Below are 12,831 nucleotides of genomic sequence, written 5' to 3'. Positions count from 1 at the left end.
AATGTCTTTACCACTGCTGTACTGCATCAATAAAGACTTCTGTCCTCATATGCATTTGTACTATAAACACATGCACACGTCCTTTTTTTCCAGTTCCTACCTCCACTCCGGCGTACGGTTTGAAGTCTCGAGGTGAGATGCGTTTCCTCTCTTGGTTGTCTGTGAAAGGAAAAATTCAGCATCTCAAACAGTCTTCTGATGGTAGACAGCTTCAGCTTTTACCACAAGGAATATATGAGTATTATTCATAATAAGACTAAATCTGTACCATTTGCATGTTTGCGATTTTGCAGATAGAAGAGCAGCTGCTCCACCTCGCGGAGTTTAGAGGGGTGAATCAGTCGACATTCCTCCATCACCTTCCGAGCCAAAGAGGATGTGTCCGTGCTGGCGTTCAAGCTTTTAAGGCGAATACTGAGGGCAGCGACAACACACAAACAATCAAAATTACAGCTCTAGACAGAAACAAGATATAAGGCAGGTTACAAAACCATAACACTGGGATATTGTTATCATGCGATTATAATGTATTACACTTGGTTTTAACGGTGTTACAGCTCAACACTTATTCTTCTAATCACTTGAAGTAGGTTGTACATTGTTAAAAAGTAAGTTACATTATGAAAGTAAAATCTGAGTTCTAGTGATTCCCCTCACATTTTCTGACACTCTTTGCGTTCTCCAACCATGGGTTCCCCCAGCTCCCCCAGGATAGTTGCCTCCACCTCATACTGGACGACGAGGGCTTTCTCAGTCGGGTGGACATCCAGAGTACAGCCCTTCACTCTCCTGTGGATCACAAGGAAACAAAATAAGCGGTCAGACTCTCTAGTTCCAGTGACAGAAAATCTCAACTCAGCTGATATACAGTTTAAGACAACAGTGTTGTTTGTTGTTGAGAGACAGGTCTTACATCAGTGGCTGACCTCAGTAATACTCATCACAGATGGGTATAACATGTCGGCATTTTTATATTCTTATTAATAATATAACATTTAAATTATTTCAACTTGTGGATGGTGAAGTGAAATTCTCATTTTATTTCGTTCAATTTGACTGAGACACTTCAAAAAAAGGCGCATTTACTCCATAAATATACATTTGAAAACACTACTAAATTGTTTTTACAACAGAATTGAACGCATCAATTTTTAATGGCGGTACTTGAAAAAACAGGTAAGTGTGTCGACATATTTTTAGACTTTATCCTCCACAAAACACTTAAATTGTATTTTAGCAGCAATGTTAACATTTACCAGCAGGATAATGACGCTGAATGTATTATTCATCGATGCCAATGGTTCAGAAATTCACAAATCGATAGTGACTGGGTTTTTTTTCGTCTCCACGGTGATGCCTCGCGAACTATTGATTTTTTACAACGGACGTAACGTTAGCAGTTAACATTAGCGTAACGGCAGCTACTGTTAGCTGTTTTTCATTGTTCCTACCAACATAAAAAACAAGAGTATGGTTAATTTTGATATCGTCGTTTAGTCTTCTTGTAATTCATTTAAATGGCGTGTCATGCAATCAGAGAACAGCTGTGTACCCCGCTGCTGCTGTGTCCGTTAGCTTAGCTACCGAAACAAACGTTAACAAAACCTGCTAACGGTGCTAACAGCTAGCAGCTGTTACCTTTTCAGATACCGCGGGTCTCCTGTTTGTAAACTGTCCATTTTAGATAAAAAAGAAAAAGCGGCATCAGTTTTTCTCCTGATACTGGTGGTGGAGACAGGGCGGATGTTATTTATCTCCTCAGCTTGTTGCCAGGCCGGCGACACAGCGCCTGCACAGGAGAGACTGCTGCCCCCTGTAGGCCGGAGGACTGAACTGCTCTACACTTAGTCTCACTGTACACACCATGTTTTTTTCTTTCATTAAATTATCACAAAAGGATACACATGAGGAATACATTAGGTAGCAAGAAAAGCACAAGAAGAAGAAAAGGAGTCCATTTTAAATTAAAAAGAGGTTTTTAAGTCATAGTAGATGACCATAGCGCTGATGGCTTTGATTTGTCCTTTTGTGTTTCAAATTAAAGTTTAATTTCATGCTTGAGCTGATAAATATTGGGTTTCTTCTCAGAACATTTGCATTCATGGACATAAATCTGATCAAATAAAATGAGAAGATTTCAATGATTTCTGTCCAGATCATTTCTCCCACAGTAAAGAATAACTATAATATAGAATAACTTTTTTTTTCTGTAAATCAATGTTAATCCCATATAACGTATTAAGTAATGCAAAATTATTGAACATATGCTCACTTTTAAAACTGTGAAGGTCAAAGAACAGAAATTCCCCCTCAGTGTTTTTACAAAAGTAAACTAAAGCTGTTGTTCCTTTTTTAGTCTGGAATCTCTCAGCAGATGTGATGGATGGTCCGGCTGCAGGCTGAAGTCACACAGGCCACCAGGGTGAGTCAGGGTTAGATAACACTGAACATGACATGAAGTAAAAAGAGTCTGTGAACTTGGGGTTTGTTGCAAGTTATGCAACCTGGTATTGGTTTAAATTTAACATTTGACTATTTTTATTTTGTGTGTAGAGATGCAGTTAAACAAGAGGATTCTCTTGAAAATTCTAATTTCCTAACTTAAGTTTATCGCTTCAAACATAACACTGAGCACAGTAAACAGTTTCTCATACATTGTGCTGTATTTATTCATTTCCACTTCAGCTTTTGCTTGTATGTAACAGAAAAGCAGTGGCTGCTGAAATCAGAAAGAGTTGCAAAACTGCTGCAAAAATGACAGATTATAACAGCAGATTCAAGAGAACTGACTCTTGATTATAAAAATTTGTGTTTATTTGTTTTTGAAACAGACTGAAAATCATCTGACAGTCAGTAGTATAGGCAGTGGCTGAGTAAAAATGTGCTGTGGTGTAAAAACAAATGACTTACCACTGCACTGGCTCATATGCACACCTGGCCCAGGTGTGTCCAATGCCACTAATTAGTCTCCTTAATTGGTCTGCAGCTCCAGAGACAGAAAGCAGGCTTGTTTTTCAGAGAAGCATTTCTTATGTGAATTTTGGAAGCTTTATAAACCTGAACTTCCGTTGTGTATCCACACCAGCCATGCATCTGCTGAATTAAAGCTACAAGTGAGAAATAAACAAATGACCAATCGCTGGAACAGATACTGTAACATGGTAAATCTGCTCTCCAGAAAGTATCTGCTTGTCTCAGCATCAGTCATTCTCCACCTACACGACAGCTGATGTCACTGGTCTAAATTTAGCCTGTGGCTTGTGATGGATATGTCAGAATATTATTTGTGTTAGGGGTCTAAATTATACAGTATTGCCTGGTCATTACCTGAAGTATTCCTGATTGTACAAGAATATGTGTAGATCATTTGTTTGACAACGTAAGATCATGTCACATGTCACCTGCAAAGCTGTCAATTTATAGGCTCAAGTTACTGTAACTTATCCTGAGGTCAAAGGTCAAGGTGTCTGCCTGAAGAGGTCAGTAGGTAGCTGGTAAGGTGACATTTCTAAGACACTAAGTCTCTTTAGTTTCCGAAAACAACTGCTCACTGTAGTGCATTTGTTGGGGACTAGACTTCAGCAGTGGATTAATTAACATTTGGAGTGTTAGTGAATGTTTGGGGCAGCAGGATGGTGTGTGTGTTGGATTCAGTCAGAATAAACTACAGTGTGTGTGTGTGTTCATACACATACAAACAGAAATGTTTGATGTCAGTTTGTGTTTTTTAAGGGGGAACTTACATGATTCAGCTGTATTTTTCTGCATTGCACTGCACTACCTGGCTGTTTCCCACTTCTTCCTGTCAGTGTTTGGGTCTGTGTGCTGAGGGAATAAGATGACTTTCTGCTGTAGTACAAAACAGGAGCCATGTATACAAACATGAGAAGACGTTGCTAAGTTTAGGACCACATTATATAGAAGCAAAGGGTTGAGGTCGGACTCTCATGTGCTGCTGGTATTTGCAGCCTGAAGTCAAGTCGCCTTTGTGCATGCTTGTTGGTCCTGAGAGTCTTTAGACAGAAGGCATCTCCCTCCACACCCCCACACCCCTCCTCCACTCCTGCAAAGTCAGTGTCCCTAGCAGGTGATCTGCAAATCTGGCGGGACGTCCTGAGCGCCGCCCTGTGAAAAAGATCTCTGCTGATCACTTGAACACCAACAGAGACGTGTTGAACACTCAGCTAGACAGATATAGCAGCAGCTGGAGAGGCAGTGTCCCAAACGGGCACCGTAACACTGAGTGTTACTCTCCTCTACCAACACGCAGTCAAACATCGCTCTGTGAGGTACCACCAGGCCACGTAAAGCCAAAATGGAGATTTCAGAGATTTCAGTGGAAGATGAACACGACGAAAGCAGCAGCTCATCAGCCAATGTTGAGTATAAAGGCGCTCATCAAGCCTTCAGGGATCGCTGGAAACAGACAGATGACACCATGTGTCGCCACAGCATGTCCTTCCACCTGCACCACACGCTGAGGAGCGAGTTCTTTGCCAGCTACCTGTACCTGCTGGAGAAGATTCCTCTGGGTAAGAAGGACCACACAAAGGTCCACAGTCAAAAGGTCAAGATTTATGACCTCTTCTTGACCCCTGACTCTATTAAGGATCAGGCATGACAAAGCACACTGGCACACACAAAACACATTGCTGCTGATTGCTATCCAAAGCTACACTATACACTACACTTTATTTATATATGTTTAAATGTGTTTCATGCAGTGTCCAACTGTACCCCAGCAATTAATATAACCTTTTAAAACATGTCAAAGTTGAAACTGATGTGGAAACTGCACAATATTTAAAAAGAAATCAAAGCAGACCTGATGTTCACTGTTCACATATCTGAAGTTGATTCATTTATTGTGGGGAAATGAATGGAAAAGATGGGCTGCTGTGAGGAGAGCAGGAAAATACTGCTCTTTGAAAAGTGGTTAACAGTAATGAGAAAACAGATTCTGCAAAATAAGGACACTCACATCAAAAGCTGTGCAGGTAACAATCATGATGTACCTGTCCCTGTAGAATCGAGCGATGAGGGACTGTCAAAATATACAGTTCTTGTAAATGTAATGTAATGTAAATATAGGTCAATATACTTTATGAATTAGTTTTTGTCTTCTTGTATTAAGAAGCAGGTGAAGTCATGAGCACCATGTGTGTTTGTATTAAAGTGTTAATGAAGAGCCACTGAACAAAAGCAAATGGTTTGTGCTCAGCTCTGCTGTATCATTTACATTACAAAATAATATTTACGTGTATGTGTAATACTGTAAAGAACATCTAACTCTAATCTGGATTACTGTTTAAAGATGAAATATGTTTCTGCAGTTATCTATCCTTGTTCAAACTGAACTGGTATCTCCTGTAGGCTGGACAGTAACATTAAACTTTGTACCTGAAAGCTTTTAAGCAATTTTAACAAACAAAAACTAAAATTCATAACCAAAAATAAATACTGTGGTCCTGTAATATACAGTAGTATAAACTGAACCTCATCCACTTGTGTGCAGATTAAACAATCGAGAAACAACATGTTAATCACTGAGCTTTAGAGGTGATGGGTGTAAATCTAAACTTTGGATAGAGTCAGGCTAGCTGTTTCCCCCTGCTTCCAGTCTTTATGCTAAGCTAGGCTAACCTAACATCCTGACTCCAGGTCACATACAGACATGAGATTGATTGATTGATCACTCTTAAAAAAAGAAAATTAAAGCATTTCCCAAAGTGTTACCATTACTTTAAAATATGAACAGAAAACTAAAAGACTGATAAAAGAAACACCCAGACATGGGGTTGGACTGTATGAATGTAATGTATGAATGCTGATTTTATTTGTTTTTACTGTAACAGTAGAGTATGCACAAGGGAAACTCATAAGTGAACTGAGAGTAGGACCCTGAAGGATTTAAAGAAGCTTCATTTAAAGGAACCATGTGGAGTCTGATCCTTCCTTGGTTAACTGGGAACTAATAAGCCTTCCTACAGTGTGTTGCGACGGTACTCTTCATTGTTGAAGGTTGTAAGTTCGAGTTGAACCTAATCCTCTCCAGGCTGCGCACTTGTCAGTCATGAGCGCACAAGCTGCAGAAACAGGAGATCCTGGCCTGCTGTCCGTCCTGGCTCAAAGACGCCTTACTTTCTTACCACTAACTTGATACAAGGCCCATTAATGGCAAAGCATGTCAAGCATGAAAGCACTATCTCATGTCAGTCAACGCTATACATGACAGTCACAGGGCCGCAGTCAGATTATTTACCAACAGCCATGACAGCTTTAAATGGACTGAATGAAGTATACATTCAACATTTTATGTCTTAATACAGAAAATGACAAGTCTGCCTAAAATAGACTTACTGTACACGTCGGAGGGGGATTTCAATTTAGGCCTAAGACACTGGAACTTAACATAAATCTTCAGACTATGGATCGTTTAATCAGATGTCTCAGATTCTGTTACATCGAAGGTCAAAGGTCAGCATTTTCTCGCAGCTTCTAATGAGTTGGCAGTGAGAGATAAATGGACATGGTGGCTCTGGACTGACTCTTCCTTGGCAGACGTGTTCGCTGTCCTGCTGTTTCCCCTCCTCCTTGGTCTTGCTCGATGTTTCTATACTTACCCTTCCTCTGAAAGCCTTCCTGAGGGGTCACCTGACACGTAGCTGCTCATTCTAGGTACTCCAGTCAAACCTGCCGCCACGACAAAATCCTCAAATATATCATAAAGAAGTCACAGCATGATTTGTCTGTTTCCACACCTTGTTTTCAGAGAGACTTCTACGTGCTGAATGACTCTGTCTGTTTCCTGGCTCCCTGCCTCGTCCTGATGTTTCTAACATGGAGGAGGGAGTCCAGCTGGAAATAAATCCCCCCTCTTAATGTTTCACCGTGGTGTCATGAATTCTGCCACTGCAGATCCTTGACAAGCAGACGGACATTCCCCTGTGACCCGCACCTCCTCAACCCACCACCCGCCTCTACGCCTGGAACGCGTCGTCTAAGCCCTCGGAAATGTTGTGTTCATTCTGCAGGATTTATTTCAGCTCAGCAGAACTGAGGCAGTGAAAGGTTGGAATGGTTCAAGAGTCCAGTTGTTAAGTTTCGTAATGTCACAGTATGTCATTGACACCATTATATATTATAAAAGAAGAGCATTGTAGTGCACCACAGACCTGAGCACTCTGAACAGAATATACATCACAGCTGAGGACCGCCGTGGTTTTTGGATGCTTCTTCAGTAATAAAAACCTTTTACTGACGGTAACCTAAAAACATTTGTAAATACACAGCGGTGCAGATGAATCAACCAGCATGTTATCTTATATCAAGTAACAGCTGAGCAGAGTGTGAGAGGAGCGCAGCGTGTCCTTATTTATAGTCTTCTGGTAATCAAATTATCATTCTACATTTCCTTTGAGATTGTGAACAGTGATCGTCTTCATGCAGAGCCGTCCTTTCACGTTGGATGTATTGTTTCAAATACCCTCCACCAACATCAACCTTTAGTGGCTAGTATGAGTTTCCATTTGGTGGTGGTCCCAAGTTTTATTCAAGCCCCTGGTTCCAGGCCCAGCAGCTTCTGAAGCTGGAGTGGTTGGAGCTGAGGCTCTGTGAGAGAGGATGGGGCAGTGACCCGGGTGGACCTGCTCATTTCTGCTCCTTTTCTGTGCTGTGAAATCTTTCAGAGCACTAACACTGCAAACAGACCTGTCACCTGCCCACACGGTGCTGTTAAACCAGAAACACAGCAGATACACCTTATTGTTGTAGACTATGTCAGTCATAACATCGCAGTTTCTACTTCAGACGGTTAGTATTCTTAATCTCTGGTTAGATATCACCGTTAGCACGACTCAGGCTGTGAAAACAGTCGCTTAATGTCTTTGAGCTGTGTCCCGTGTTGAGTTGCTCTTTAAAGAGTAATCTAGTAACAACCAGTATTAAGATCCTCTCTTTATGTTTGTGTCCGAACAGTGAAGCTGTTCCCAGTCACCTGTGAGTACATCAAAGGAGAGAAACAGTTTTACTACCGAGCTCAGCAGTTCTACGAGGACGTGCCAGCCTCGGAGGAGGGCATGATGGGAGATTTTGTGGAGATATCCAACATAGATCTGGAGGGTTCCCGGCAGTTTCTGAAGAGGTTTGTGGTGAGTCCACCTGAGAAACACATTCAAGTCCAGTACAGATCAAAGGCTCGGTCAGATCTGATTCCTGACAGTGGTATATCAGTTTACAGGGTTGAAGCTATCTCTGAATGTACATGTCAGGATCTATTTTGGACGAGGAATTCATCGTCCTTACTGTATAAAAAGAATTCCATCTTGTTTCATGTGGGTGGAGGCCTCAGTGCAGTTTCTAATAGTGGCACAGACATGATGCCAGCCCCATAAACACCCATACAAAGCAAGCTGAGCCAACAGCTGTTAATCACTTTGTACTATGGTCATTTTTACTAGCACTAATTTGTTCACAGTGGAGAAGGAGGAGAACATTTTTTTCTGTTTTGAAGTATCTGTAGTTTCATAGATTGCACATGTTAATGTGGACTGGAGGTTTTTTTTTTTTTTTAAGACGTTGGGAGACTCCAAGTGCTAAATCAGGAGAATGGGTTTGGTCCAGAGTCCGGGTTATTTAGAGGATCAGTTTTACAGGAGCTCTAATTATAAACTGCTAAGATTGGAAGCTTTAAAGGAGCTGCAGACGACCGAGTGGCTACTTTATTCACTGGTGCAAATGTAAACACAACAAGCTCTGATTTAACAGAGTGTTTATGACAACAGGTTAATATAATACAACGCATTTTAACATGTTTAATATCAGTCTTAGTTTCTCTCTGTCATGAGACCAATGTAGGTTATATGGTTTTGTTTGTGGGCATCTAATATCCAGAAATGGACTTTTAATTCCCTGCTGAATGATAAACCAAACAAGAGTCTCTTCCACCATCGTCTTTCAAAATCTCCTCCTGGCTGTGAACAGCTCCTGTTTAAACCTGACGTCTCGATTAAAATTAAGCGCGGCAGGAAGAGATTTAGAATACATCCAGATTAAACTGAGGTACATACACACAGAGCAATATGGCAGTAATTCACCGAAACCAGGAAGCCTCCTGTAACAAGCACAGAGCTCCTCAGGGCCCCATCTTTCATACAATCACACACTGGGGCCCCTGATGTGGAGAGGTTGGAGTGAGGTCAGAATACCAAATGAAAAGGAAGAAAAACCAGCATGATTCAAGTGAGGAGACTTTTTGTTCCCCCGTGGTAAAGTTCATAGTTTCGTTGCCCTGAGGAACTGAGGTCTACTTGTTTGTGGTGTCGGTGCCTTTGAGGTGCAGAGGTCTGACATCTGGCAACACAGAGAACAGTATAGACCCCTCTGTGACTTATAGATATGGTAATAACATGCTGCAGGGAAACAGACATTTAAGTGTACATTTTGTTTTCTGTAACACATAAATTCAGGTCTTATTTTTTATGTTTGCCTCAGTTTTATTACAAACAACTGTCTTCACTTGAGGTATTTAACTAATTTCATCTCCTGGAGAATCAGTTCTAAATGTCTTCTCACTCCCAGGGTCCTGGTAAGGCCGGCACACACTGTGCCCTGGACTGTGGCTCTGGGATTGGGCGCGTGACCAAAGGTGTCCTCCTTCCTGTGTTTGAGAAAATGGAGATGGCGGACATGATGGAGCACTTCCTGCTCCACGCACATGAGCAGTACCTGGGCGAAGACGCCGACCGCATCGAGACCTACTACTGCTTCAACCTGCAAGAGTTCACACCTCCAAAGAACAAGTACGACGTCATCTGGATGCAGTGGGTGGCATGTAAGTAAGACAGGTGTCTCGGTCTGTCTGTCTGTTTGTTATAGAGACAGGCTGCACTCAGAGATTCGAGTTTGTCGAGGCGAATATAACGGATAAAACCAGGGAAAAGGTTTTGTTGGCAAAGTGTCTGAGTTCAGCCTAAGGATCTCGAACACCCAGATGGAGCTTTGAGTACAATTGTTCACTGTAACTTCCAGTTGAAGGGAGTCAACATGGACACCTCCCCTGTGGAAGTGGACATGTCCAGCTGGAACGAGGCCCCGGGGCAGTCCCAGAATATGCTGGAGAAATGACATACCTCATTTGGCCTGGGACTTCTGACCTAGTTGCTTTGTTGGATGAATGGGGAAGAAATGGAAAGATGATCTCTTTTTTTGTCTCTGCCTGTCTTAACCACCAGATTGCAGTATGTTGATACATGATACAATATCATTTGGTTTTTAAGTGTTGCTGACTGTATCTGTGATTTTGTTCCTTACCTGTCTTCTTCTTCAGGTCACCTGACTGACAAGGACCTGATGAATTTCCTGTTTCGCTGTAAGAAGAGCCTGCGTCCAAACGGCGTCATCATAATAAAGGACAATATGGCGCGGCAGGGCTGCAAGCTGGACCCCATCGACAGCAGCATCAGCCGCCACCTGGACATCATGAAGAGCATCATCGTCAAGGCCGGCCTGGAGGTCCTGGCTGTCGAGAGGCAGGAAGGCTTCCCTGAGATCATCATGCCTGTCTGGATGATCGCCATGAAATAGAAGACATTATTACTGTGAAGAGATTCAGATTGTTGTCTGCTCTGATCCTTAAAAACTAAGAGGGAAATCCAGCCTAAAGCTGAATTCACATGTTCTTCCAGTTTTGTTAAAGTCTTTGTGATTTGTGATTAATTCTCTGAAAACTACAACAGCGTAGCAAGAAATCTTCACAGTGTCATCAGGAGATAAATCCTGAAGCAGCAGCGTGGACGCCATGATGGCACCCAGGGCGATTTTATGGAGACAGCAGCATTTTTTCTGCTATGCAGTGAAATGAAATAAAGCTTTACTGCAACATTAAACTTCTACAGAAGCACTCTGTGCGTCCACAAAGCCAGACTGTAATTTATTGTCCACTGACCACCTCCAGGTTTTTTGTCCTGATGACATCAAACATCGGAGCCTCAATTCTCTGTGGGAGAAGCTTGTTCCTGTCTGAACCACAAGGATCACTGGAATAACATGTGAATGCAGATTTACTGATGGTTTCTCCTCTGAATGAATAATCTGTCTGTCTTTGCTCAGTCAAACATGAGTTTGGCACATCTACAACAATAATGTTTCATGTTAGATTGGCTTTAAAATGATGTGGCTTCATTTTTAGGAGTATTATTAATATGTGATCTGTATCTAGATATGTCACCTGGATCACAGGCCTTTACATTTACACCTGGGGCTACTACTGTTCTTTTTCTTCTCGTTTTGCCCACGTTGAGATCAGGACTCAGTGTAGTTGGGTAGGTGGCGCTGTCAGCAGACAGTCAGACAGCTGCAAAGTGAGGGTCACATGACAGATGGAGACAGTTAAGCTAATGTTGTGATGGTGTTTGAATCAGCAGTCTCTAAGCTGAAGGCACAGTCTCCCTCCAGTTGCATTGTGGGTAATGTAGGATAAAGAAGAGGAGCACAGAAGAAGATTTCTCTGTCTGTGCTGCATAATAATTTAGATCCTTTTAAAAAACTGTAAATTGTAAGTTGAGATTATATTTCACCTGATGTCCTCATCCTCCCTGATATTTCTCCCATGGTTGAGAGTTTTTACTCCAGGAATTACTTTCCTCCTTCTTCTTGTCTTTCTTCTCTACAGTGAAATTGTTGCAGCCATCACAGTTCAAAGCTGAATTGATTTGAATTCTGGCCTGATCCAGATGATCCGTCCAGACACAGATCACATGTTAATAACAAGTGGCACCTTTCAGTATGGCATGTAGATACTGTTGCTTTACTTTGCAGGATTAATGTCCATTCATTGTATTTCATGCATTTAGAACAGGGTGCTCAGATGTAAATATTAATTTTGTTTTTACACACGAATGTGTTTTGTACTTTTGCTTGTAACATTGCAGATTAATAGATTTTTATATTGATTTCTTCTGTGTAGGGCTGTAGTTCAGATTAGAACTGTGCTGCTTCACTTGCTTAAATTCCACTTTCCGTAACAACATCAACACGTTGAGCTGAAGTTGTTTGTTTTTCTAAGAGAAAAATGCCAAACCCTGAAGCATATGGATGTAGTTTTATGATTTTTGAATGCTCTTTTCATATATAATGTTTTTCATCCCGTGTTCCAAACAAAGGCTAATAGGATTAGAGATGGGTAATCACCTTTGGCTATTATAATCAAGGCTGGGACATAAATGCTTCCCAATTTTCCCTAAATATTCCAACAGTACAGCCGGTCCACACCCGTGACAGTGACCGTGCCGCAATCTTCCACAGAGCAGGCTCAAAACACACAAGATAATTGAGATCCTCTCAAATCGTTATGGTAATTCTCCTAAGTATTATTACTGTTATTATTTTTTTCAGACTAACAGTAGAAGCAGCACATTGTTTTGGACTAATGACTTTCAGCTGGGCCCCTGAGGTGGACGGGGGGGTTGATTATTTCCTGGTTTTGACAGACAGTGCCTGCTTTCATATCTGCCCTGGCTTCATTTCAGGCCTGTCAGATGTTGTCTGCATAAAACACATCCAGGAGTCGCCTCAAATATTCAGCATTTGCGTGCGTAAGCGCTCGACAGGAGTGGTGCGGAGTTGTTCCTCCCTGAGCTTTTTATGAAAGGATAGTTTGTCAATGGGCAGGCTGGCACTGAGAAAGTACAAAATCATCAAAGTGTTGAAGGCGAGATGGCGTGAGATGATCTCCGCAGCATGTTTCTCTCGTCAGAATGACTCTTTTAAGATGTGAATAGACCAAACACATTTTCCACATCCCGTATGAATTAAAGATCAAAATGCCTCAAA

At 41.7% G+C, this 12,831-nt stretch overlaps 2 protein-coding genes across 5 annotated transcripts in view; one reads left to right on the top strand and one right to left on the bottom strand.

Annotated features, from left to right (window-relative positions):
• The window catches only part of kifap3a (kinesin-associated protein 3a), a 27,554-nt gene extending 25,750 nt beyond the window's left edge, over nucleotides 1–1,804 (bottom strand). The window contains exons 1-4 of one of the 2 annotated variants that reach the window (XM_018676676.2): nucleotides 1,639–1,804; nucleotides 658–789; nucleotides 269–414; nucleotides 101–159 (exon numbers count right to left, since the gene is read on the bottom strand). In XM_018676676.2, the coding sequence (XP_018532192.1) occupies nucleotides 101–159; nucleotides 269–414; nucleotides 658–789; nucleotides 1,639–1,679 (378 nt within the window). In that variant the 5' untranslated portion in view covers nucleotides 1,680–1,804. The remainder of the gene's footprint in view (nucleotides 1–100; nucleotides 160–268; nucleotides 415–657; nucleotides 790–1,638) is intronic. The other variant, XM_018676684.2, reaches the window with a different exon arrangement.
• On the top strand, nucleotides 1,149–12,831 carry ntmt2 (N-terminal Xaa-Pro-Lys N-methyltransferase). 3 transcript variants are annotated; one of them, XM_051077453.1, is made up of 5 exons: nucleotides 1,149–1,176; nucleotides 2,357–2,422; nucleotides 7,978–8,143; nucleotides 9,580–9,832; nucleotides 10,328–12,831. In XM_051077453.1, the coding sequence occupies exons 4-5, from the start codon at nucleotides 9,673–9,675 to the stop codon at nucleotides 10,582–10,584; spliced, it is 417 nt and encodes a 138-aa protein (XP_050933410.1). In that variant the 5' UTR covers nucleotides 1,149–1,176; nucleotides 2,357–2,422; nucleotides 7,978–8,143; nucleotides 9,580–9,672; the 3' UTR covers nucleotides 10,585–12,831. The 3 variants fall into 3 exon arrangements, with proteins under 3 accessions (XP_050933410.1, XP_018532223.1, XP_018532214.1); XM_018676707.2 differs by having other exon boundaries at nucleotides 1,150–1,176; nucleotides 7,978–8,150; XM_018676698.2 differs by lacking the exons at nucleotides 1,149–1,176; nucleotides 2,357–2,422 and adding an exon at nucleotides 4,125–4,532 and having other exon boundaries at nucleotides 7,978–8,150.

The sequence above is a fragment of the Lates calcarifer genome, linkage group LG17 (genome assembly GCF_001640805.2).
Source record: "Lates calcarifer isolate ASB-BC8 linkage group LG17, TLL_Latcal_v3, whole genome shotgun sequence".
In the NCBI taxonomy this organism is placed as follows: domain Eukaryota; kingdom Metazoa; phylum Chordata; class Actinopteri; family Centropomidae; genus Lates; species Lates calcarifer.
The sequence above is the reverse complement of the archived record's forward strand: the minus strand, read 5'-3'. Positions and strand labels throughout refer to the sequence as shown.